The 27761-nt window shown below is 38.1% G+C and overlaps 1 protein-coding gene across 5 annotated transcripts in view; it reads left to right on the top strand.

Moving 5' to 3' along the window:
* The window catches only part of dsd (attractin-like protein dsd), a 391073-nt gene that overhangs the window by 273061 nt on the left and 90251 nt on the right, over positions 1-27761 (top strand). For all 5 annotated transcript variants that reach the window (XM_067153649.2, XM_067153648.2, XM_067153647.2 and 2 more), the window contains one exon: positions 1675-1839. In XM_067153649.2, coding sequence (XP_067009750.1) covers positions 1675-1839 — 165 coding nt within the window. The remainder of the gene's footprint in view (positions 1-1674; positions 1840-27761) is intronic.

Genomic DNA, 27761 nt, shown 5'->3' with positions numbered 1-27761 from the left:
AAGTCTGTGGAGTGCCATATCTTGTTCTTCAGGGAACTTCCTTACGTATGGTAGGTGAACGTCCTGAACATGGAGTAAGCGATTACAAATATTGTAATACTCTATATTAGCTTCCCATTCTGCGCAAATTATTCCCATCCCTCTGACCTTTCTGGCACTATACAGCATCGAATTTGGAGCATCATCTGGCAGCATCATTATTTCTTTTACAGAACTTCTTATAATTTTGTCCAGATCTTTAAGAAAAGTGTTTGATAGTTGTGTCAGAGATTGCTCTGGTTTTAGAAGTTTTGTTTTTACCAGATTATTTAAGTCAGAAGTTGTGTTTATTAGTTTATGTCTGTCAAGAGAAATTTCATTGTTGAAGTCAATTCCTAAATACTTGATTCGTTCATTGTTTGTTTTTATCGATGGGATTATTGATCCTTCTATTGTAGTGACGTTTCCTTCAGTTAATTTTCCTTTCTTCAGGATTATAGATCTGCTTTTAAGAGGATGGATACGTAAACCAATTTCTGCAAAGCTGCTTTCAGCTAAATTTAATAAGGTAGTAGCACCAGTACCTAGTATTAAAATAAAGCCATTGTTTACTTCAGCCTTTAATTCTAAAGAGTGAACAACTATTGTCAGCGCACTTAATGCAAAAACTTCTCCCAATCTTTGTTTACATAGTTCGACAGCACGTTGGCTTTGAATACCGGAGAGAGCTTGCTCGCGCATGTAGTGAGGAGTCGATATGAAAGATGGTCTATCGCATTCAATATAAGCGCTGGTAGATTTTATGAACATCGATAACGAAGAAACTAACATGCCCAAATTTGCCCGTAATAACAGGTGAATCAGTAAAAGGGTTCTTATTGTAACCGAAGAATAATGCACAGATTAATATAGGAATTTTTGAAAGGCATAATAATATTGTCATTATCGTCATGACGTCTTTTTCATAGGTTTAAAATGTCCCCAAACCGTAACAAATAGAAATAAATACTTGAGAATTTTAAAATTTCCTTACGCTAAATGCGGGTTTTACCTAATGCGAATGGAATAATTTTCAGGACTTGAAAATTCTTCCGTTAAATGTGGGTTTATGTTAAATCGAGGTCACGATAATTGGGGTTATACTGGATGTATGAATATGGGGATGAGTACACCACAGCTCGTTTGTTTCAATGTGGTACACGCTCAGCCGGTTGCACAGCGGAAGACCTGCTCAAAGAAACAAGAAACTTACTTGACGTAGCCACCTTTGTGAGCACATAGTGAGCCTATATATATTTAAAAAAAAAATATTTTACTGACTGACTAATCTGACTAAGGGTTAAGAGAATTTGCATATGAGAAACCAAATTCAGTAGATTTACTACTGCTTCGAAGAGCCCTTTTCATAGCAAAATTATGGCACTGCAGCATCTATTAAGATAATTGGCATTGAAAAGGACATTACATCTTACCATTGTTATGATGAGACCTTTTTGAAGTTTGCCCTTCACTTCTGTTACTGACCAGTACATGCTCTTGATTTTCTTTGCTGCTAGTAGAATCAATTTGGTCCCTCTTCATTGAAATTTTTTATGTGTTTGTGGCAATTCTGTATTTGTATGGTCTTTTTTCACAGTACAGTATTTTAAAACGTTAAATTCCGCCAGTGTAAACAATTTCTTTTTCTTTTTTCAGATGACCTGACCATAGATTATCAGTTTACATTTAATTTGTCCAAAAAGGAGGATCGTCATTTTACTCAGATAAACTTCAAGAACAGTCCTACGAAAGCTGATATTGATGCCGAATTCAGTATTACGTGCTCTGTTATTGCCAAAATGAACATAACTATAAAAAAAGGTTAGTCTTTATCTGCTTTCCTCTTCCTTAACCTCTTATTTTATAGTTTCCAAAATGTACAATAAAACCTGTATTTATGATTTGACTATCTTGAAATAGGTGTTTTGTATTGTGGGATTGCTCCCTTTTGCCCAGGGAAGTACAACAAGGTGCCATTGCCTTAATTTTACAATCGAGGAGAAAGCCTCCATGCCTTGTACATAGCTACACACGGCTACCTGTATTTGTAGGTGTAGGCAGTACTGTTCAGAATGCTTCTCGGACCAATTCTCAACAATGATCATGCAGTGTATAATCCTGCTTTAATCTTATCAGACCTGTTTCTACAATTTATTTTTAATTGTTGACTGAAGTGACACAGAATTAGTACTGTCCTGTACAGAATGTAGCTATTATATTTATTGAATTTTATGACATGTCCACATTTATGTACGAGTTTCATTAAAAGCTGTAGCCTGTTTGATAAAGGCATTTAAGTCTGTGTGGTCTGACACCGTGGTTAGCTGGTTCGAGTCCTGGTGGTAAAAAAAAAAAAAAACAAACACTATCAGAATGTTGGCCAGCAGAGTAGGGGAGGTGTTGGTGTACAATTTTTAATCACTAGATTGCATACCAAAACCCTGAATTAAATTCCAAACCTCTCCATAGTGCTCATATGAAATACGGTCGTATGACTCTTTTGATGGTGATTCGTCTGTCAGATGAGGATGTAAAGCTTTGAGCTTGATGCTATTAGACAGGAGTAGGCTATGTGCCGACCCCAGGTTTCTTCCTCTCCCTACCTTGGTATCATCATCCCACATCCACATGCGCAGGTTGCCTATGGCGTCAAGTAGAAAGACCTGCACCAGGCGAGCCGAACATGTCCTCGGATACTCCTGGCACTAGAAGTCGTATGAGAAATAATTTGTAATACCCGAAGCAATCTCTTTTTAGTTTTGACTCAGTTAATTTATTATTGTTAGGTTCTTCAGTCTGCTGTAACTTATTTTGATTAATAATAATAATAATGATGATGATGATGATGTTGATGATCGAATGCCATCAGCTAACTTGTGAAGACATTTTAATTTGACGCCATCTGGTTGTCCGCTCATCAATTTCAACGTTCTGTTTTACTCTAGGCATACTAGATGGCAGACAGAGTAAACCAAAACTCTCTTGGGTGTCTATGGCTGAGATTTAATGAATTTTGTTGGGTAAACACCAAATGTGTCTCCAGAGATCTTGTACATGCCAACATCATACGACATGGAGTGTCGAATGGAATTTTTTCCGCCCTTCAAAAATCTGACTACCTCTGCAGGGTTTGAACCCGCTATTTTGGGATCTGGAGGCCGACACTCTACCACTGATCCATAGAGTCAGCTTTCTTTTTATTTTATTGAATAAATACATTTACAAACTACCTGGAAAGAAACATGTCATTCTATTTTAATAAAGTTGTTTCTTTTTTCAGGTAGTGTATAAATGTATTTATTCAAAATTAGTTTTGGTAGACTGATGAACCTAACAGTTATAAAACATACATCATCATTAGTAGACCGTTATGCCTTTCAGCGTTCATTCTGCAAGCCTCTGTGAATTTACTAAACGTCGCCACAATCTTTTATTTTCAACTAGTGCTGTGGCCTCATTTAGTTCTATACCTCTTACCTTTAAATCGTTAGAAACTCAGTCTAAACATCATTGTCTTGGTCTCCCTCTACTTCTCTTACCCTCCATAACAGAGTCCATTTTTCTCCTAGTAACGTATCTTTCCTCCATTCGCCTCACATGACCCCACCACCGAAGCCGGTTTATACGTACAGCTTCATCCATTGAGTTTATTCCTAACTTAGCCTTTATCTCTTCATTCTGAGTACCCTCCTGCCATTGTTCCCACTTGTTTGTACCAGCAATCATTCTCACTACTTTCATGTCTGTTACTTCTAACTTATGAATAAGATATCCTGAGTTCACCCAGCGTTCGCTCCTGTACAACAAAGTTGGTCTGAAAACAGACCGATGTAAAGATAGTTTCGTCCGGGAGCTGACTTCCTTCTTACAGAACACTTTTGATCGCAACTGTGAGCTCACTGCATTAGCTTTACTGCACCTTGATTCAATCTCATTTACAATATTACTATCCTGGGAGAACACACAACCCAAATACTTGAAATTATCGACCTGTTCCAGCTTTGTATCATCAATATGACATTCGATTCTGGTGAATTTCTTACCTACTGACATCAATTTAGTCTTCGAGAGGCTAATTTCGTACCATACTCATTGCACCTATTTTCAAGTTCCAAGATATTAGACTGCAGGCTTTCGGCTCAGTCTGCCATTAAGACCAAGTCGACAGCATAGGCCAAACTGCTTACTACATTTCCACCTAACTGAACCCTCCCTGCCATTTTATACCCTTCAGCAGATGATCCATGTAAACTACGAACAGCAAAGGTGAAAGATTACAGCCTTGTCTAACTCCTGTAAGTACCCTGAATCAAGAACTCATTCTACCATCAATTCTCACTGAAGTCCAATTGTCAACATAAATGCCTTTGATTGATTTTAATAATCTACCCTTAATCCCATAGTCCCCCAGTATGGTGAACATCTTTTCCCTCGGTACCCTGTCATATGCTTTCTCTAGATCTACGAAACATAAACACAACTGTCTATTCCTCTAGTAGCATTTTTCAATTACCTGGCACATACTGAAAATCTTTTACTGACTGCCCGTCTATGGTCGGAAACCACACTGGTTTTCATTCAACTTCCTCTCAACCACTGATCGCACCCTCCCTTCCAAGATGCCAGTGCATATTTTGCCAGATATAGTAATCAATGAGATACCTCTATAGTAGTTACAATCCTTCCTGTTCCCTTGCTTATAGATAGGTGCTATTGCTGCTTTTGACCAATCTGAAGGTATCTTACCAACACTCTATGCTAATCTTACTACTCTATGAAGCAATTTCATTCCTGCCTTCCCACTATACTTCACCATTCTAGGTCTAATTTAATCTATTCCTGCTGCTTTATGACAGTGGAGTTTATTTACTACCTTCTCCACTTCCTCAAGCGTTATTTCACCAACATAATTTTCCTCCTCCCCACGAGCTCGGTTGTTTGCGACACCACCGGGAAGATTTCAATTTACGTTGAGGAGATTTTCAAAATATTCCCTCCACCGGTCCAGTGATTCCCTGGGATCTATTGTGAGTTCGCCTGAATTACCCAAAACACTGTTCATTTCATTTTTTCCCTCCCTTCCTAAGATTTTTGATTACTGTCCAGAAAGGCTTCCTTGCTGCTTGACCTAGCCTTTCCAGGTTATTACCAAAATCTTCCCACAACTTATTTTTGGATTCAATAACTATTTGTTTTGCTGTGTTTCTTTCATCGGTGTACAATTGCCTGTCTGCATCGGCCCTTGTTTGGAGCCATTTCTGATAAGCCGTCTTTTTTTACGTTTGCAAGCTGCTTTACTTCATTGTTCCACCAAGATGTTAGCTTTTCCCATGTTTTTACACAGTTGTTCCTAGGCATTCCCTTGCTGTTTCCACTACTGCATCTATGTATGCCATCCATTCTCTTTCTATATCTTGAACCTGCTTACTGTCCACTGTTCGAAACTTCTCACTAATCATATCTACAGTATGTACTTCTGTCTGATTTCCTCATCCTGGAGATTTTCTACCTGTATTTGTTTGTAGGCAGATCTCACTTTCTCTACCCTAGGCCTAGAGGTACTTAGTTCAATACAAATCACATAGTGGTCTGTATCATCGAAAAATCCCCGAAAAACCCTACATTCCTAATAGATTTCCTGAATTGGAAGTCGGTTAGGATTTAGTCTATTATGGATCTGGTACCTCTACCCTCCCATGTGTAGCGGTGAATAGCCTTCTGCTTGAAAAAATTTTCATAACTGCTAAACCCATACTACCACAGAAGTCCAGCAAACCCTTGCCATTCCTATTAGCTTCCGTATCTTCCCCACATTTACCACTCTACCACTCGCCCTTTCGTATCCTTCAGTTCTATTTCCAACTCTCACATTGTAATCGCCCTTTAGCACCATCCTATCCTTGCTGCTCACCCTGACTACGATGTCACTCAGTGCTTCTTAAAACTTGTCAACTTCATTCTTATCTGCAACCTCACATGGTGAATACACTGAGACAATTCTTGCCCTAATTCCTCCAACTGCCAAATCCATCCACATCATTTGCTCATTTACATGCCTAACAGAAACTATGTTATGTGCAGTAGTATTCCTGGTGAACAGTCCTACTCCATACCTGCCCTTCCCTTTTTAACACTCGTCAAGTACATTTTATAACCTCCTATCTCTTCCTCGTTCTCTCCCCTTACCCGAATATCACTTACTCCTAGTACATCCATATGCATCCTCTTTGCGGACTCAGCCAGTTCTACTTTCTTTCCTCCATAAGCCCCATCAAATTCCATTTCGTTCGCCAAGTTGTTTCCAAATAGTCCCTCGCCTGTCATATGGGAGTGGGACTCCGTTTGCTTTAAATGTTCTGAACTCGGTAAATTCATGAAGCAGGATGCTACCCTACTTACACATAGTCCAAGTAGCGCTCTCTCCTCTAGCGAGTTAGGGACCACCGGTGGATTGTATTGTCCTGGTTGCCTGAGCACAAGGAGGGCCATGACTCAGAATATGTCCGAGATGCCCACTCCCATTCCGTAGCAACTGGTATCCCGACCCTCAGAACCACGTACTAGGCCACTCAGCCGTTGCCCATGGTCCACAAACTAGGATGTGACTTCAGTAACCCACACCATGAAAATAAAAATAAATCACTAAAAGCGAATCAAGTCATGTACGGTATAAAAAGACATGATGATGAATAGGAACACGTAATAGGATAAAAGCTACCATAGGTCAGTGTGGGAAGAGGGAGCAAGAGAAAGGAGATGGGGACAAATGTGAAATCACAACAGGACAAAGACAATCTCCACATCATTCACTGTCGTCTTCCTGTAATTGGTCTCTCTCCTCTGCAGTCTAGTTCTACCACATCCATTTCTTCTAAGCCCCTGACAAGCTTGTTTCTGCTTCTCAGCTTCATCAGGCAGACAGGAATTAACATTTATTGAGGGGCCTTCTTGATAGATCTTCGGTCTTAATGTGGGACGTGTGGGTAACACGGAAGCCAGATTAACTTAGGAAACCAGAAGAGAGGAAAATATAGACAACCAATAGGTAGTAAGAAACTGAGGACAGGATAAATGTGGACAAAAGGAGCCGAATGGTTCAATTTTTTTTTCTCTTCGTAGTCATATACATTAAAAATTCTAATAGTATTATATAGAGTCACCTTTTCTTCTCCTCCTCCTCCTCCTCCTCCTCCTCCTCCTCCTCCTCCTCCTCCAAAAACTTCATCCTGTCGGACTTGGCTGCCCTTGTCAGTAATGGTGTACTTCATTCAAATGTTATGAGTTTGGATTGTGTTTATTACTTAGAATTCTCTTCTCTTATCTGCCTTCAATTTGGAGCATTGATAAATTTAATTCTTCTAAGTTGCAACGCCCCATACAAATTAGCGAAATAAATGACGTTTATCATAGGAGCGTGCACAAACAAGATAAATATCAAAAGAGCAAAAATACCAGATAACCAAGATAAACACATCAAGGATACAGAATAGAGGAAGCAGGGAAGGGGAGCTGGGACCTACCCAAATAACGGAGGGAGGATGGGATCCAGGAAATTGCGTAGCAAACACACCAAGAAAGTGACACCAAGGTATTCAAAATTTAAAGTAAAATATAAGAAATAAATCTTTCAAAGCTACAATTCAAAGGCTTTAAATAAAATTTAAATAATTTGAAACGAATAGATAAACAATCAATTAGGATAACATTAAAGAGTAAAAAGAAAATTTAGTAAATAAATGAATTAGAGAAAATAGGGAAAAACAATTCGTTGTCAAATAAAGGTACAATACTTTTCCCCCAAAAAATATATACACATATAGGGGCCATACACTGATGCATCAGTAGAACTATATAATTACCATGGTAAGCACATTTTTGGAGACTATTAAAATTAAATGAAACATTAACTTTTAAGCTAGAAAAGGAAGAAAAAGTTTTGCAAATCGAGGACTCCGACAGCACCCAGTCGAAATAAATGGGCCACCACCAATCCAGACATGAAGGACACACCACCGTACATGACCAATAAATCAGCCCACAATTACTGACCTAATGTCGCAACAACAAACTCACACCGCGATTAAAAAAAAAAAAAAAAAAAATTTGCCCAAGATCAAAATAATTTACAATCTCAACACCAGCGATAACCAGCCCAATAATTACGCCACAGAAACATCTCTAAAATAGCACGAGCAGATCACTTCACATAACCCAAAACACAAAAGCAAACCAACAGTATCAGAAGAAAATAGATTCATAGTTGTATTCACGGGGCAGAACACATGATACAGTCATCGCGGCAGTGACAAAACACATTCTCTCGCCAATAATAAAATTACGTAACTGTCAAGCACGAAAAAATAAAGACAACAATTCCCAAACCGAAGATAAGATAAGGCACCATATCCTTCACTCCTGGGCTGTCCAACCCTCGACTTACAGACGTTACTTGTATTGTTGAAAGTGAGATAACATTAATGCGATATTACACCAACCGTATAGTATTATCATTTTAAAAGCCCCCAAAGGCAAAAGGAAATAGTCTGACCAAACTCAAATAAAATATTCCCTAAGAAATGAAAGTATTAACCATCTTATAAAAATATTACTACTAATAATAATAATAATAATAATAATGTTAATAGAATTTTAAAGAAAAGTATAGAGACAAGAGTAAGTGCAGCGTTAGGTCAAATTACGGGCACACGATAGCCAAAGCACGCGACAAGAGCACACAATTGCCCAAGGAGAGAAACCGAAACATGAATATGAGCACACAATACATCACGAAAGAAGAGACAAATATACCAAATTACAAGGAAAAACGGCACACGCATAAGGGCATAGCATAGAAAATAACAGCAAATACACCAGAAAAATGAGCCCGGGGCGAAGAGAATGACCGAAATAAACAAACGGACACCGAAAAAATTTCAAATATTATCTCAGCACAATAATGGCCATACGTTACCTGTCACACGCACACTTATAGCAGAACACGGCATCACCAAACTTAGATGTCCACTACATCAATATACCACACCAAACTGAATATAATACATACACCGTAAGGTAATTTCATTAGAAATAATACATTAAACCTTTTTACAAGTAGGCCTTATGCTAAGATGACTCACCTCGTAATTTGACCTTAACACTATCACTTCACCAGAATTAAATAAAATTACCTGCTTAACTACATCTTTATACAGAATGAACACACGTATTATACAAAAACAAAAAGATAATTAAACTCCCATCACTACATGTGGTGATCATTTCCTGGTTATCACCCAATACCAGCTCGGGAACTCATAGTTTTGGTAACGGTCACGGCAGCCATCCTTTCCAATGACTTGTCTGCAAGACTTCCTGCGCAGAATGCAACACTTCCAAGTTCCCCGCTTGAGCGACACAGAATAGAACTGATACGCGCCCTGGTGGGCAACTGTCACTATACACACTTTAGTACCAAACGTGATCTCATAGATGGCGTAGAAGTCCATGCAGCTGCCTACAGTGCAATTATACTTAGTAGGGCGAGCGTCCAAGGTGCTAAGGCAGATATAATCAGAGTCCACGAAATACAAAGTTTTTATTAAATTAATACTTCAAGTATAGTAGAGTTCCAGCCTCATATGCTCGTGGTAAAATAATAGTTCTGCACAGTCACTAGGCCGGGAACACGAGGTCCATGGCAGAAAGCAATAATTCACCCAAAATATGAGTGCGGGTCAAGGTCACAATTTAAATAAAGGTTGCATAGACAGTAGATTGTCCAAGGTAGATCGCATAACAAGCGAACTTAGTAAAATAACTCTTCAAAGTCGTTCATGATCTCTGTGAACAAAGTGTTCTTTGTTTTATTTTTCGGAAAGTAATTAAATAACTGCTTCACTAGTCGGGTTTCTGGCAGTTGAATACATAACAAAAAAAGGCAATTCTCCTTTTATGCATTGTATCTATTATTGGTTCAATGACAATAATGAAGGAAACAAAAGTGACGTTTGTAGAAAGCAGGAATATGATTCGGAAGATGTAAGACAATAAACATAGTGAATGGTCTGATTGGGAAGAGGAGATATTGACAAATGTGAAAACACAGAAGGGTCAAGGATAGTGTTCACATCTTCGTTTACTTCTGTCTTATAAATATAGATGTGATATCTTCTCATTATCTTTCCCCTTCCCCCGATGTTCTTCTGGGAGAATGCTGCATTCTTCTGCTATATATACGTCCAGGCAGATACTAATGTCCACATTGGGTCTTGACGTATTCCAGAAGTTATTCATGGTGTTTATGTGACAGTTGACACCTATTATTTGTGGCCCAGTCAAACTCCATTCATTTTCATTTGCAATGAAAATATACTGATGAGTATTCGGTATTACATATAAATCTAGGTCTGAGCTTTCTCTCGCTGCCATAGAATGGAGGTGGCTCTTAACAATCCATTTTGTAGTGATTACTCAATGATTGGCTCTCTGGAAATCTTGAATGCTTGAATTTCACCGTACATTGGTAGACTAGGCTAATATACCTACCATTTAATTAGTCATCATGTTTCTATAATATTAATTATGAAATTGATAACTGAGTTGAAAGTTGCATAATAAAAACCATTGAAATACTCTGGCACCACCTACATTAACAATGACTTCTTCCATTGCAAACCACAAGAGGTAACACCATTTTGAGTATTGAAGGTTAATTTTTAGGAAGAAATTGTGTGGTTCCACCTATTCAATACTCATTAATAGGGACCTGAAAAAAATCGCATTTGTGATAAATGCGAATTTTTGAATCTTGTACTGAATCCAAGCCTACGGTAAATCTAATGTGGAAAAAAATAATTTTTACGCATAAATAGAAATGTGACAAAATGCGAATTGTGACCCAAAATGCAAAATTATTGTGAATATGCGATATTGGTGCGAATTCTGTGAAAATGTGCTATTTTACTGGCGAAAACAACATATTTCAGCAAAATCGTCAGAAATACTCAAAATACGATGCATAAATCTTTCGACCATTCCGATCGATGAAGAAAAGTAGCCGATCAATTGCTGCTTGCTGACTTTAATCGATATTTACAATGGTAATAGCAGGGGGAATAATATCTGTATCGATTATTATCGAAATGTAAATCGAGTGTCACGGAAATAACGAGATAGGCGCAGCGTTGTTTTCCTGTTGTTCAAAACTGAAACTAGTGAAGAGTAGAAAGTTGAGCGATTGTTTAGGTTATGGGGCACACGACAAAAACTACGCACGAAAGGGCTCAGCAATATGCAAAGGATGGTTTATATGCCACAGATTCAACGACAGTATTTTGCAAGTATTGTAATTGCCAAGTTGGGTGGTGAAAAAAGGATAGCATTGTGAAACATGTTAAATCTGAAAAACATGTGGGTAATCGACGCGATAACGAAAGTTAAATCCCTGCTGCTAGTACGTCTCAAAGAAAGCAATCTTCTGTGCTTACACAGTTAGATAGTTGTAAAAGACGAAAAGTTTCCAGAGATAACTTCTTGAAATGCACAGTTGAAGTATTTGCCAAAGCAAATATATCTCTGGAAGAGCTGGAAAGCAAAGAGCTAAGAGCCTGGATTACTGAGTTTTCAAATGAAGAGCTGCCATGTGTGAGAACTCTACATGAAGTATATTTACGGGTAAGTTTTGATGTCATTGATCGTGTACGGTTTAGGTATTATGACATCGAAACCACACGCAAAATTGAAGGATACTGAATTTGAGTGCGGTTTCCATATCAAACTATCTTATCCGTACCCAATTGATACAGTAATTTTAAATTATTTTGTTATAACCTGAGGTCTTTCTTCCTTTCTAGAAGTTGCATCTGACCACCAGAAAAGAACAGCAGAGGCTCTAGTGGGGAAGATCATCAACATACTCTGTGATGAAACTACAGATAGAATGGGTCGTTGTGTTTTTTATCATCATATTCCAAGTCCCAGCCGGATCGAAAAGAGAGCTGTACGTTGTTTCTGTGAACTATCTTGATGCAGGAAATGTTACAAACTGCTCTCATGCTGTTTAGAGGCTCTGCGTAGTTACAGTGCACCTTATTGTCGCTTCACCAGTAGAACGTTCTATTCCACGAATCTCTTCCTATCGATTATTCTCCTTAAGACTGGTCACGCCTCCCAGCCACGTATGGATATGCAGTCCATCAGAACAAATTTTGTTGTGTTTATTTTCCTGTGCCCATGTGTAAAGGAAAATTAACCTTACTGTACCGTACTATAGGAATATATGTTTGCATTACGTGTTTACGTACTCCTAGTGTATAATGCATATAAAGTTCATTTTCATTTACTCGTCGGCGTAGGAAAACGAACACAACTGACATTGTTCTGATAGACTGTATATCCATATGTGGCTGGGAGGCGTGACCAGTCTTAAGGAGAATAATGGATAGGAAGAGCTTTGTGGAATACAACGTTTTACCAGTGGAGCGATGATATGATGCAGTTAAAGCGTTTGTTAGTGACGGTGCCCCGTACATGACCCGGTGTTATGAAACATTAAGTGTGGTCATAGGAGATCTTTTAATGCATGTACAGTGCTGGGCACATAAGATCAGCTGGGTCGCAGTGATGACAGATGCAAATCATGTGGTTGCGATGGTAAAGTCTGCATTTTTGAACACACGAAAGCGAAAATATAATTATTTACAATTCTTAACATCGAAGTATGGTGCTTCAAAGGAAGCAAAGATTTTTCCTACACCTGTCATAACCTGATGGAATAGCTGGTTTCAGGCTGTCGTCTATTTGAGTGCTTACTTTACTGATGATGTTGCATTTTTCAATATATCTGATATGAAAAACATCAACAACTGTGGTATTAAGTACCTGACTGACCTGAGTGACCGAGAAGTGAATAGGCTTCACTCCCACATGGTTTTTGTTACAGATCATGCAGCTGGATTGGTTGACCTTACTGAACTTGAAGGGTCTCTGTATCCTACCTCCCATCTCCTTTACCCCAAACTGCATAACCTTGACACCAGTTTTACCTTAATTTGTGAGGGGAATTTTTCTGCGGCAACTAATGGTGCTTTAATTAAGCTCACTCCTGTACAGCAGGCTGCATGTAGAGACACATTTGTCAAATGATGTGTTTTCCTGTCCCGGCTTCGGCCGGAATGGAAAAGTTTCACGTGTATTCCGAGTTCGTTGTTAAATGAAATTCTCCTGGAAAACACCCCGTAATAACAGTAGCTTCAATTTTTTTAAACCCTGTCACACATAATCTAGTGCTGTTGCACAACTTAGGTGGTTTGAGGGTACGTAACAACCTTACAGATGTTCCTACTTTCAAACGAAGTTTGTGAGATGGGAATCTTGGAGGATTAAGAGTATTTAGGAATTCTACTGAATAATTGACAGTATCGTCCGTTTGTAATATCACGTCGACCGATTTATACTTTATTTCTTCTGCATCAAAATATATAAGCAATGCTTTATTTATTTCATTAGCCGTCTCATTAAGGTAAATTTGCAAAAATCCAGGCTCTTGATGAGCATTTGGCAATAGACTGCCTATGGAATGCTAAATTTGACCTTGTACTTTGAAAGTTGGCAAAAAGCCGGGTTGGATGACTTGCTTAGCACCAAAAGATGTCATTTGAAAACAGCTGCTATATTTTCTAATTCGATCAAAGAAATGACCATGATATGGATTGGCACCCATTAGTAACTGTACAATGGTTCAGGTGGAGATTAGAGTGGTGGCAACTGAACCTTGCCAGAATCGCAACACATGCCTGGTGTTTCATCTTTCCACTTGAGAGCATTGCAGAATTGGCATTTATGGATCATTGTACCAGTGGTTATCAAGCTGTTATCTTCCTAATTAATTTCAGGATCGTAAGATATCCCCGAAACTTAATTTTATATGGACGGAATCGTCTTTCTTTTCAGACCCCAGGGTGGTGCTCTATGAACCTTGAGATTATTCTTCTGGTACGTGTCCGCTGCTGCCCTATGGACTTTTTTTATTTTGGCATTTACTTGCAGCAATGGTATGTGCGGAAGGATTATTCTGTAAAAATGTGGCTGCTGCTTTTTTAAATTGTATTTTTCTCATAGCATTTGAGTGTCGAGTACGACGTTTTTCAGAAACTTTTGTAACAACGAATGAAGCACTTGTTTCTTTGCACAGACATTCATATACAGTACTTCAAAATGTCCGTTAGAGAGATTACCAGTAAATCGCAATCTTTTTACGGTATTAGCTTGATCACTAAATGTCCAGTATAACTTAGATTACGATAAACTTCAAAGTGGAATGGAGATATTTTGCCTGCTGCCTTCAACTCACATGTTCCACCATAAGTTGAATCTTCTGACACGAAAAGTCAGCACTCTTCTGAGGAGGAATAGTTATTACCTAGATGATTTTCGGACAAAATGGAGACAACTTACGAAACAATAGCTTCACGAACTTCTTTATGCCGTAACTGAGTAGAATATAAAATGTAAGAAAGAGATCTAAATAGACACGCACCGTCACCTACAATAGAAACAATGTTATGTGGCAACACTTCACCATTAATGTTTAGATAAGTTACTGCCATTATGCTGTGTGCGTGAAAAAGACGTTATCGCGCTGTAGCCTGTTATTTAGCTGTCTCCTTGAAATATCGACACATGCGCGCGCCGAACTGGTACTGCTTTCGCCTAGCCTGTTTTACCAGTAAATCTCCTTGATAAAACAATATTCCTGCGTTAAAAAAGGCCGCCAACAGGCAGATTCGAAGTTGCATTCTTGCAGTCTGTAGTCCGTTAACTTAACAGTTGCGCTATCAGCACAACGTAAATCAACTACTCGTGAATTCACTCACAAACATTCGTATATGTAGCCCTATATGCTGTTAATTGTATTTTCTTTTCTTTAAGGATTTGATTTATTACCGTCTTAAAATACATGGAAGCGGAGGGAATTGGCGCATACACTTATGTTGGAAACTGCCACGGCCATTTTTAATTGGCAAAAGCCAAAGATTCACGTGCGCAAGGGAAGTATTTCATCTGGAAAATCTTGAAAATAAATATATTTCCGTTGACTTTTCAAGAAATGCAAGAGTTTTGCTGTACTATTGAGACGATTGGGAAGACAGAATGAATATATATGTACAATATTGCTAAAAAAACGGAGATATTGAACACAAATGTAAAACCACATATCACCCCTTTTCACCTCTTTAAAATCGGAATTTTTAAAATTTCTTTTAAAAAAGTATGATATATGAAAATAAATATCTGAATGAATATAAGTACAATATTTTTCACAGAAACGGAGAAATTCAACAAAAATGTCAAATCACATTTCACCTCTTTTCACCCTTTTAAAATAGAAATTTTTAAAAATCCTTTCTTAGTGCGCATCTAAGCTACGGTAGAAACATGTCCTCAAATTTTCATGCAATTATCTCCAGTAGGTTTTGCTGTGCGTTGATTATCAGTCAGCCAGTCAATCCTTTCTTAGTGCGCATCTAAGCTACGGTAGAAACATGTCCTCAAATTTTCATGCAATTATCTCCAGTAGGTTTTGCTGTGCGTTGATTATCAGTCAGTCAGTCAGTCAGTCAGTCAGGACATCTTGCTGTATATATATAGATTTTCTTTGGAGGGAGTGACAGCTGACTGTCATACAGCATGGCATTGTTCAGCTGTACTGTTGGCACAAAGGAGAAGGATTAAATGGAATTTGTAGTAGCGATTGTGCTTTATGTAACCGGCTTTTCGGCGGTTACATGATACACAGCTAAAAGGGAAGAAAATAAATAAATTTACACGGTACCTTAAACCCTAGACACGCAATAAACATCAGATGAACTGCGCCGAATACACACTAACAAATATCAGGCTGGGCAACTTGACGACTATAAACAAGGAACGTGGAAAGGGGGCTGGGAAACCTACCAAAGGCCATAGAGATGTGAAAGTTGTGATTTCCAGAAAAATCAACGGTGATCTCTTGTTTTTAAAATATTATTTTCCGAAATTAACATTACAAGGTAACTTCCGAACATATTCATCTCCAGATACACAATTTACGAATACAAGATTAGGTGTTTGACAAGAGCTTTGCTATTAGGCCAAGAAGTTAACCAAAAATTTCTTAGCATAATCCAGTTTCTACAATACGATTCTGAAGGTAAGAAGGCACAAGAGATACAAATACAATTTAGAATGAAAGTAAACGTGCTTTCTAAAATATCTGATCAATAGAGTGGCAACTAGGGCAAACTCCTATGTGATAACACCAACGAACATTAAATGTAAGTTAAAACGGGACTGAAATCAACCGTGCTTACCCCAAGGTAGCCCATCCTGGGAGCGAGGATACGCTGATGTGCGTCAAAATGGCTGGACTGATGACAGAACAAAAAGACCACAAAATCCTGCCTTGCTCACTTAAAAAGGGAAGTCTGGCCTTGGTGCGATTACCGAGTGGCCAATCAGAGCACAGGAGCTTGCCTATCGCCACCCAGATCCACCAATCTTGACTCTTTACCCAGTCGTGATGTTTTGACTATGTTCCAGAACATAAACAGGCACTAATCGCGAACTTTCCATCTTCCAGAATTAGTAAGGACATATTTCTCGAATCAACAACCGACAGGGAAAGTTCGCGTCACAACATTTCTGGACTGTTCCAGCTATTACATAGCAATAATTTACAATCTTGTAGTTACTTAAGTAGATAAAGGGAATACAAAAAAAACATACTACAAAAATATTTTTCACCATACAGGTTAGGGAGCTAAATGGAATACGAATAAAATATTCTACCACAACACTCCACGAATCATATCTGTCAAATAGATCACAAAGAGTCACGTTCGTTGACGGTCGATTCTCTAGCTGGGAATCAGTAAACTGTGGCGTACCACAAGGATCAGTCCTCGGTCCTTTGTGTTTTTCTATTTATATTAATGACATATCTGAAGTCTTTAAAAGCAGTAGCTTTCACATGTATGCGGATGACTTACAAGCTTACTTCCACTTTTGTCCCACTAACGCATCTTCTTCTATAACGCATTTTAACAATGACATCTCTCGATTGATTGAATGGAGCGCAAATCATAACCTCCAATTAAATGTGGCTAAGACCCAGCTTATTTGCATAGGTTACACAAAACTCCTGAAAACTGTTGACCTCAAATCTCTCCCAGCAATAAAAATTCTAGAGACAGATATTCATTATAGTGACACCGTTAACAATCTAGGTCTAATTTTCGACAGAACCTTATCCTGGTCTGATCATACGTCAAATGTAATCCGAAAAGTTGTGTCATCCATGCATATTTTGAAACGTAACGTGTCATGTACACCACCCTTCATGCGAAAACTACTTGTTCAAAGTCTTATATTTCCAATAATTGACTATGGTTCAGTCGTATACAACGACTTATCTGAAACTTTGAACATAAAACTACAGAGGGTACAAAACGCATGTGTTCGTTACGTTACAAATGCCAGGCGTGATGAACACATAACACCCTATTACATACAGCTACAATGGTTGAAACTCCATGAACGTCGGGAAATCTCAGTAGCTGTTGCTACGCAGAAAATTCTCAAACTGAAGACACCATCCTACCTTTATAATGCATTTAAACCTATGGAGTCGGTACATAACAGAGATAATAGGTTTACAAAAACCACCCTTCAAATTCCCCTTCATCGTACCACTAAATTTAACAAATCCTTTGTTTGCACTGCATCACGTATCTTTAACGTCTTTAATCTTCACTGTTTCGCAAGTAACACTAACTGTACCCAACTAAAGCAGTTCTTAACATCTATCTTTCTGGAGGAGTACGCAAGAGGCTGAGATCAGGCATTCTTGTGTCGAACAATCAGGAATATGTATATTTCGAAGAAAATTGTTTCTCTGCTTTAGCTTTATATTCTTTAAACCCATGTAGTCCAAAATAACAGAAGGGCTTAATGATTTACTTTCTTACTTATTATATAATGTATGTCTTAACCTTACTGGGTTTGGTATCTGTATTTTCATTTTTTTTAAGTTTCTTGTTTAGTTTAATACTTTAATATTATAAAAATGTAGTTACTGTTTTCATAAATCTGCATTGTATTATAAGAAGACGCTGCATAAAGGGGCTTTTCAGTCTCAGTGGCATGTAAATCATGATCAATAAATTCAAAATTCAAATTCAAAATCATACAAGAAGTATTTCTTAAAAAAGATTTACAAATAAAAGATTCTACAACAACATTCCACATCATACAGAAAACATTTAAAAGAGATTCTACACAGGTCTCATCCTTCCTCCCCCCCGAAAATTGAGTTATGCTCGACAATTAACATAAGATTACTGGGGGGGGGGGTTGATTACTTCTGGAAACTTGCACAGTTCTCGGAAATTTCATCAGTATTCCTACTAACAACATTGATTTTCTTCAAGTTGAACTTCCAATGATGGGAGGGAAGCAATTTGCCAATATTCAAAAATGGTTTGACCATCTTAACTCTGTCCACAGAAAGGATGTACACTCTTTCTTCCTGCTAAATGCCAGTAACTCAGAGCCCTTTCACTTTTTTGTAAGAAAGCGTCCAATGCCTCCTTCTTAGAAAGGTTACGGAATAAGTCGATCTTGCACCACTTTTCACACCAATCATATGATCGAAGTTGCACAACTAGGCCACAGGTTCTTGCTGATAATGTGGCTGCCGACACGGCCGTTTGTCAACAGCCTCCATTCAAGTTCAGTCCAAACGAGGTTGCTAGGTAAGTTGTAGTGCAGTCTAGCCGTATCTTGAACCAAATGAGCATAAGGGTGAAGCGCAGTCTAGCCAGATTGTGGTGCCGAATGGTAGCTCCCAAGGTATACAATGTGCCTCTCAACTTGGCACGTTAGGTTGCCGTCAGATGAAGTTGGTCACTGCAGCCACTGTAACATAAACCAACACGCAGTAGACTGGGGAGTACTTAAGGCAAGACTACCCTGCCGGACTAGAAGATCTAGGAGAAAAACAGTTTTCAAGGAGGGTAAGAGTTCTTTCTAAATTCAGTGACTAGCATAGTCACCTAATGGGTGGCTCAACGAATTTCATGTAGAGATCCCCTCCCACACCAGGGGCATTAGGGCACCTAGCCCTGGGGTAAGCACTATCTACAATCTATACAGTTTAGAGAAGTTCACGGTGGGGGTGAAAGAAAACTAAGGAGTTTACCCTGAGCCCGAAATGTTAGGGGAATAAATTCCAATCAGTGACCCTAAACTAAAACCTACCTAACTTACCATACTAAACCCATTACACTAAGGGAGATAAATGCTTGAGGATACCTAATGTATTTACCCACACAATTATACTCATGACTAATTAACACAAATTACTCGTGATTAGGGTATAACTAATAATTGCTGGCCAGCATCTAAAATCTTACAACTACCTTACAACAAAAACTTACAAATACCTTACAACTAAAATCTTACAAATACCTTACAACTAAATCTACAGGGTCACCAACAATGGTATTTACCCCTCCCTATACGACTTAAGGTACCTTTATCTGAGAGAGGTGTGCTCTGCTGATCCTCTTCCTTTCGGAATCACTCAGCAATAATGACACCGGGGTAGGTGCAGGGACCTCGAAATCTGGGAGCCAACTTGCTGATAACATGGTCCGCAGCACTACTGACCGGGTGCGTTTTAATAAACACCTGGTCACCACAGACAGATTGTGCGGCCTTTGCCCATGGTTGTAATTATGCTGGACTTTAGCGTGATAAATCTTCGAGTTTTTTCGTGCACGGTGCCAATTACCTGGGATCTTTTCTGGGCTGGGATCGTCAGGCAGAAGATCATTAACTGACCACAGATTTGACAGTGGAGAATTTGGAGTAAAGGCCAACATTAACGAAGCAGGAGTTTGCTTGTGGCTTTCATGGACGGCAGTGTTAAATGCAAACAACAACGAATTTAGTTAGGAATCCCACTTAGAGGGGTCAGCGGAGTGATAAGCGATGAGGGCAGATCGCAGGTTACGATTCACTCGTTCAGCATAATTGGGCCTTGGGTAATACGGGGTAGCGGTAACATGAGCAATGGATAGATCAAAACAGAAATTCCGGAACTGGACAGAAGTAAAAGCTCCTGCATTATCACTCACCAAAAATTGACAGGGTCCAAATGAAGTAAATATCTGTTTCAAGCACGAGACGGTGGTATTGGCGTTAGCCATACGAGTTGGGAACAGCCACGTAAAACGCGAAAAAGCGTCAACACACACAAGTATGAAATGGTGGCCGATCCGTGATCTCGGGAAAGAACCAGTGTAGCCTATGAACAATCTCTCCATTGGACGAGAAGCTTGCTCGGAAGACAACAGACCTAGACGAGTATTAGGGGCGGGTTTACTGATGTTACAAGTTTTACAAGATTTGACAAGGGTACAGATCTTACCATCTATGGATTTCCAAATGAAGTGCTTACGAATTTTCTCTCTGGTTTTGAAAATGCCCATATGACCCCCCACATGGGATTCATGAAAATATTTGAAAAAAGCCGGAACTAGGTTAGTTGGGACGACAATTTTGGGGTCTCTGCGGCCGCGAGAAGGACAACACAAGACACCATTCTTAAGGACGTAGGACTTAACATGTTCACCAGATTTAATCCTGTCGATAATAGTTTTTAACTCAGCGTCGCCCTCCTGATGTTTATTTATATCTTTGAAAAGGAAGGGAGAGTCAGTGAGAACTAAATTCACAAAGGCTGATACTTGTTCAGGAGAGGGGTCTGCAGGCTCTGATTGAGGGTCAGAGCTGCCTGGGTAGAACATCCTACTGAGGCCATCAGCCACAACAGTTTCCGTGCCACGAATGTGGCGAGCTTCAAATTGGAAGGCTGAGATGCGCACTGCCCAACGCGCAAGACGGACAGTCCTTCTGGGTTTGGCCAGTACCCAACTCAACGCCTGATTATCAGTTTCAAGATCGAAAGGGAGATGTTCCAGTTACATTCTGAAGCGTTCTAAAGAGAAGACAACAGCTAAGGCTTCCAACTCATAAATGGAATCGTTTCGTTCAGCAGGATTCAGGGCACGAGAAGCATAAGAAATGGGACGACGCCCCTCTTCAAATTCCGGAAGGAGAACACTGGATATTCCTGAGGAAGAGGCGCCAGTCTGAAGGATGAAGCATTTAGAAAAGTCTGGCATAGCCAGTACAGGAGCGTTACATAATGCGGATTTCAAGTCTCAAAAGACTTCACATTGGGCATCACCCCACATAAATTTGGCATCTTTTCTTCTCAAGGCATTTAATGGGTCTGCTCGTTCAGCAAAATTGGGAATGAATTTATGAAAAAAATTAACCATGCCAATAAATCTGGCTACAGCCTTGACTTCTTTTGGTGTGGGGAAAATTTTGGGTGGTGCCAGTACGAGACTGATCGACTGAGACACACTTTACAAGTAACAACTCTCATTATTGTTCCATATTGAAGATGACGTTAGGCATAGATATCAAGGATAATTTAATAAAAAACCACCTATTCAATACTTTCCACGTTTAATGTGGTTATTATCTACATGATTTTATGTAGACTTATTTGGTCAGGTACATGTTTCACCCATTATTTTGGGCATCTTCAGCCTGTAAACAACCTTTAGGTCAAGGTTTGGGACCCTTTTTAACCAGTATAAACATACCAATATATACACTATATACAACATATACATTATATACAATATATACAAACATAAGTCAATACAGTAAATTTTTTTGGTCCTAATCTATCTAATATGGAAAATGTCCAAAACTAAAATGGATCTTCTTTTCGGTGAAGAGGATTGCATATCGGGGTTTATGTGACCCCTATATCATATTAAGTTCTTGACGTATCGTGTCTGGTGACAGGATGTGTCGTCAACAATAAGTGGAGATTTGAACTGATTGTAGGTTGGTCAAGATTGAAAATATAAATTTAAATTAAATGTGTTTTTAACTTGGCAGTTCTATTCTGGTTAACTTAAAATGTTCAAAACTAAAAATAAAATGAAACGGATCTTCTTTTTTCTTGAGAAGGGGTGATATTAAAACTGGAGCTTGTTTGACCCACGATTTTCATTTTCATGTTCTTGACGTAACTAATATTTAAATGTGTTGTTGTGCACAAGTGGAGATTCAAAAGCCAATTGTTGTAGGTAGACTGGTCAAAAACGTTGTGAATGAAACTGTTAGCGTCTTGACTTTGGGTCTCATGTAACGTCAAGGAATTGACAAGAGTACAATATTTAGCTGTTTCATAGTTTTAGGCTGCTGCTTAATTGGGAAGAAACATCCTAGACACTTGATACAGTCTTGTGTGAAAATTGTTCCCGTTGATGTGTTGCTTGGTCTTTGGGAGGGATCTTAAGAATATCTGTAATGAAGTAGAAGAATAATTTTGAATTAAAAATTTTTTGAGCACGCGTTGTGATAAAATGTATTAAATTAACACCTCTTAACTGTAAAATGACTTACTTGTTCAGTTAATACTAGATGGATCTGTCTGTTCCGGCAGCGCCTGTCTTATCACCATTTCTACTCCTGGTGTTGTACTGGTGCGGTAATGGAGGGGCGGGGCATGGAGGGAGAGTGGGGATAGGCTGGTCTATGGGCGTGTGTGCTGTTGCTGGAAGGGAGTTTCTAGAAGCAATATGGGCGGGTTTAACTTTTGGCATGATGGATGAAGCATTTGAGTGTGGAGATTTAAATAATTGAGGGATTTTGTTTTGATCTGAATTCACGATATTAATTAATCTAGGTGTTAATTCGTACAAAGGATTTTTAATTTCATTGACGTCATTGAGATTTTCATTTTTATTGTAGGTTTGGTCTAAAAAGATGTGTAGGTTTTCCAGTTCATTCATTAATTTCCCTTTACCTATGCTTCTAATGATGATTGTGTTTTTGAGCGTTGTAATGTTCCAGATATCTCGTGTTAAAGCTGCGGCCAGTCTGTCCGATATAAGAAAAACCACATTGTGTACATGTTAGTTTATATATGCCGGACCTTGAATAATGGTTGCTATTGTGATTGACCTTGTTGTGGTTAAAAAATATGTTTCGATTAGTGTTAACTGTCCTGAAGGCTATATTGATATTGTGCTTCTTTAATGTATTTGCGATCTGATGGACGGCTGGGTTGTTATATGTAAATGTGGCGAAACTAGTTTTCTTAGGTTTTTCTGGGATGAGGTTAGTGGACAATTTAATTTTGATTTTATTAATCAAACGGTTGACCATATCTATTTTAAACCCGTTGAGTTGAGCAAGATTCCTTATGTACTTCAGTTCAATTTTTAAATTGTTGGGAGAAAGAGGAATTTTTAAAGCTCTATAAATTAAATTATAGAAAGAGGCTTGTTTTTAGGACTTGGGGTGTAGGGATGAATTCATAATAGTTAAGGGAGAGTGTGTAGGTTTCCTGTATATTCGAAAATCGAAGGTATTATGTCCGCGTGTAATAGTTAAGTCCAAAAAGTTTAATGAGTTCCTAACCTCATCCTCTTTAGTAAACTTAACATTGGGGTCAATTTTGTTTAGGGACTCCAAGATCTCGTCACTATTAGTGACATTTTTGTCGAAAATTATGAAGGTATCGTCTACAAATCTCAGCCATAAACATACGCCTTTTATTTGTGTTATAATTTTTGTGTGTTCTATTGTGTCCATATAAATGTCTGCTAGGATGCCAGAAGAGGGTCGCCCATCGCTAAGCCTTTTTGTTGGTAAAACTTTCCATTGAAAGAGAAAAAGTTGTTGCTTAAGACAAAATTTAATATCTTCATGAATTCTTCAATTTCCATCTTACTAAGGCCGCTGTGTTTATTGATATTATCACTGATAATTCTTACAGTTTCTTTGGTAGGGATGTTTGGGTACATATTTACGACGTCATAGGAGCACATTGAGTGATTGCGGCGCAGCTTAAACTTGTTTAAAATTTAAATAGGTACTTCAACCTTAAGGTCAAGATTTGTAAACTAACTAAAGACATAGCCTTTCTAAAACAGTGTCTAGAACTAAAATTGATCCCAAAATTTTTGAAACCTACACAGCGAAAAAACTTATCTAACCAAAGTTTGATTAGAGTTCAAAACAAGGTCAACGACATTTGGTTAAGAAATGAAATTAAAGCGTCATATAAAAAGAAGTCGCTTTTAAATCTGCAGTTATATAGAGTTCATTTAGCGTTAGCTCAGGCTTTACATCCGTTAGAATGGAACTCTTTCCAACTACATGTGGACAATAAACTGATTGCTTTATTGGATAGGAAGCAAGTTACTCTCGACAAGAAACTATCTCAATTAAAAGCATCCCAATCACGATTACCAAAACGTAGTTCAGACACGCAAAAAGCGGCTCCCTCACAGAACAATACACCCACAGTAGTTAATTTGACAGACGTACAGTTCTCTGAAGAAGAAATGGGGATCTTGAATAAAGGCTTAAAACATAACTGGCCTAGCAGGAAAAAAGAAACGGATATTATCAACACAGTAGCTGAGATCGAGGCTAACATTTCTAAACTCCCTTTAGAAACACAAAATGATACCAGATTTGATGTAAAAAAGAAACTACCAAAACTAGCGGAAGAAATAAACGCATATTCAAATTTCGACCACAAAAAAATTGATCCAGAACGTAAAAAAGAAAATAGACGACAACAACATTATTGTCACAAAAGCGGACAAAGGAGGATCCACAGTTCTCCTAGATCAAAACACATACATTCAAAAAACAGAAGACTTTTTTAAGGACAAAATATACACAATAGTCAACAAAGATCCAACCACGAGAATTCAGCGAAATCTAAAAACTCTAATAAGAAGTTCTAACTTTCTTTTCAATGAACAAGAACAACAAAAACTTTTTAACATGAACCCTAGTATTCCGACAGCCAGAGCCTTACCAAAGATTCATAAGAAGGACATTCCAATACGCCCTATCATAAACTGTAGAAACAGCCCCACCTATAAAGTATCAAAATTCATTCACGGCTTTCTAAAAAAACATTACGTATTCAATAATAAACACCCTTTAAAAAATTAATTCACTTTTTGCGAAATTTTAAACAAGTTTAAGCTGCGCCCCAATCACTCAATGTGCTCCTATGACGTCGTAAATATGTACCCAAACATCCCTACCAAAGAAACTGTAAGAATTATCAGTGATAATATCAATAAACACAGCGGCCTTAGTAAGATGGAAATTGAAGAATTCATGAAGATATTAAATTTTGTCTTAAGCAACAACTTTTTCTCTTTCAATGGAAAGTTTTACCAACAAAAAGGCTTAGCGATGGGCGACCCTCTTTCTGGCATCCTAGCAGACATTTATATGGACACAATAGAACACACAAAAATTATAACACAAATAAAAGGCGTATGTTTATGGCTGAGATTTGTAGACGATACCTTCATAATTAAAAATAGGAGAGGATTTCCACCAATCAATACTTATTTATTGTATATATTAAATTACAGGACCGGTTTCGACCTCATATTCAAGGTCATCTTCAGCTGAACCATACATACATATTTATATAATGAAGCTTTGATTAAGATTGTGGTGTTGAAGGAATGCCATATGATGATGATGTACATTTAGTTACATACAAATGGGGCACGTCTTAGCGTGAACTGGCGTATATGTCATTCTGTACAATATTGCAACTGTATGTCTAAAATGTTGAAGGTCTTAAAACTAGTGTATAAAACACGTCTTTTCCTAAACTAACTTATATATATATGTACAAGATAAAAACAATATATAAAAACACTTCATGCATATGAACATTCGTTCTTGCTTGGTGGTCAATACATCGACTAACTTCCGTATTTAAGTCTTATTCACAGTTGTGCACTTCAGCTGCTATTCTTAGAGTTTGTAAAATTGCATGGATAAAAGTTTTGTCTTCCTGTGCGTATGTGAGATAAAACACTTTCAATTTAAAATAGGTGCCAAATGTATGGATGAAATTCAAGTAAAATATGTTCAGCTCTGCTGTGTGTGTTGCCCTTTTATTAGAACCAATTCATGTTGTCTTTTTGGCGTCCGTAAATTTGGATGACATTGGTTTCAAAGTAGTGGCTCCTTTCCCATTTGTAGCTGTGCAATGATGTTATGTTTATCTGTGGAAGATAAGATTGAGTTATAAGTGATATTGTGTGGAGGAATGTCTAAGGGTTATGTGTGTGAATTGGAATATGTACTTACTGTTGTTGGTGTAGCTGAGTTGTGTTTGACGTGCGAGCTTGTAATGTACTACTTCGTGTTCTTCTTGGGCTTATACTAGCTGCTGTGAGGGGAAGGGAAGGAGGGGTAGGGAGAGTTGTTGTTGTGGGGGTAGGGATGGAGCTGGGTGTGTTGTTTGGTGTTTTTCTGTTGCTTGTTGCGTTCTGTTTATCGATTAACTTAAGGTAAGGGTTTTTTAGGGCGGGGATAACTGTATTGAAGATGATGTTAGTTTTTTCTGTGATTTCATTTATGTTGTAATTTGGATTGGTATACTGATCTAAAGTGATGTAAAATTCTTCTGTTATGTTGAGCAGGGGGCCTTTGGGGTTTATGTTTAGGATTTGCATATCGTTATCGATGTTTGTGAAACTGTGTTTATAGTCTGCGACATGTTGTCCTATTGAGGAAAAATGATTGTGTTTCACTGCGTTTATGTGTTCGTTATATCGGGTTAGGAAGTTTCTACCGGTACGTCCGATATAGCTGGTCTCGCAGTTATTACATTTGATGCGGTATACCCCTGAGTGGTTGTATTTGTTGTTGCTGTTGATTGTCCTGACATTGTGTATGATGTTGGTACTATTGTGTGTAGTTCTGAATGCTATTCTTAGGTTATGTTTTTTAAAAATATTAGTTATGGGGTATATGTGTACATTATTGAAAGTGAATAGTGCATAGTCTTTCTTGGGTTCGTTTGCTTTTGTTAGTTTGGTTTTGGGTTGGGATTTTATTTTATGAATGATTTTGTTAACCATGTCTTTCTTGAATCCATTGTTTTTAGCTATGTCATGAATTAATTGTAATTCTTTGTTTAGATCTTCTTTTGTTAACGGTATATTGAATGCTCTGTGTATCATGCTATAGTAGGCTGCTCTTTTGTGTATGTTGGGGTGAACGGAATCCATTTTAATTGTATTTGAGGTATGCGTGGGTTTTCTGTATATTCTGTAAGAAAGGTGGTCATCATGTCTAGTTGTCGTTATGTCCAGGTAGTTCAGTTTGTGATTGTTTTCGGATTCCATGGTAAATTTTATATGGGAATCTATTGTATTGAGTTTATCTAATATATCAGTTTCATTTGTGGACCTATTGTCGAGGATAATAAAGATATCATCAACAAATCTACACCAAAAAAATATATGGTCTATTTTGTTGATGAATGTGTGCTCTAAATAGTCTATGTAAATTTCGGCAATTATACCAGAAGCGGGAGATCCCATTGGTAAACCCTGTTGCTGATAGATAGTATCATGGAATTTAAAGTAGTTGTTACTAATGGCAAAATTAAGTAATTTAATGAACTCTTCTATTTCCAAAGTGCTTAGATTGCTATGATTTTTTAGGTTAGATTCAATAATTTCTATTGTTCGTTTTGTGGGAATGTTTGGGTACATGTTTATTATGTCAAATGATGCGAGTTTGTGATATGGTTCAATCTTTAATCCTTT

The sequence above is a fragment of the Anabrus simplex genome, chromosome 9 (assembly GCF_040414725.1).
Source record: "Anabrus simplex isolate iqAnaSimp1 chromosome 9, ASM4041472v1, whole genome shotgun sequence".
NCBI classification, from domain to species: domain Eukaryota; kingdom Metazoa; phylum Arthropoda; class Insecta; order Orthoptera; family Tettigoniidae; genus Anabrus; species Anabrus simplex.
Note: the sequence above shows the minus strand (reverse complement) of the source record. Positions and strands in the feature narration are given on the sequence as shown.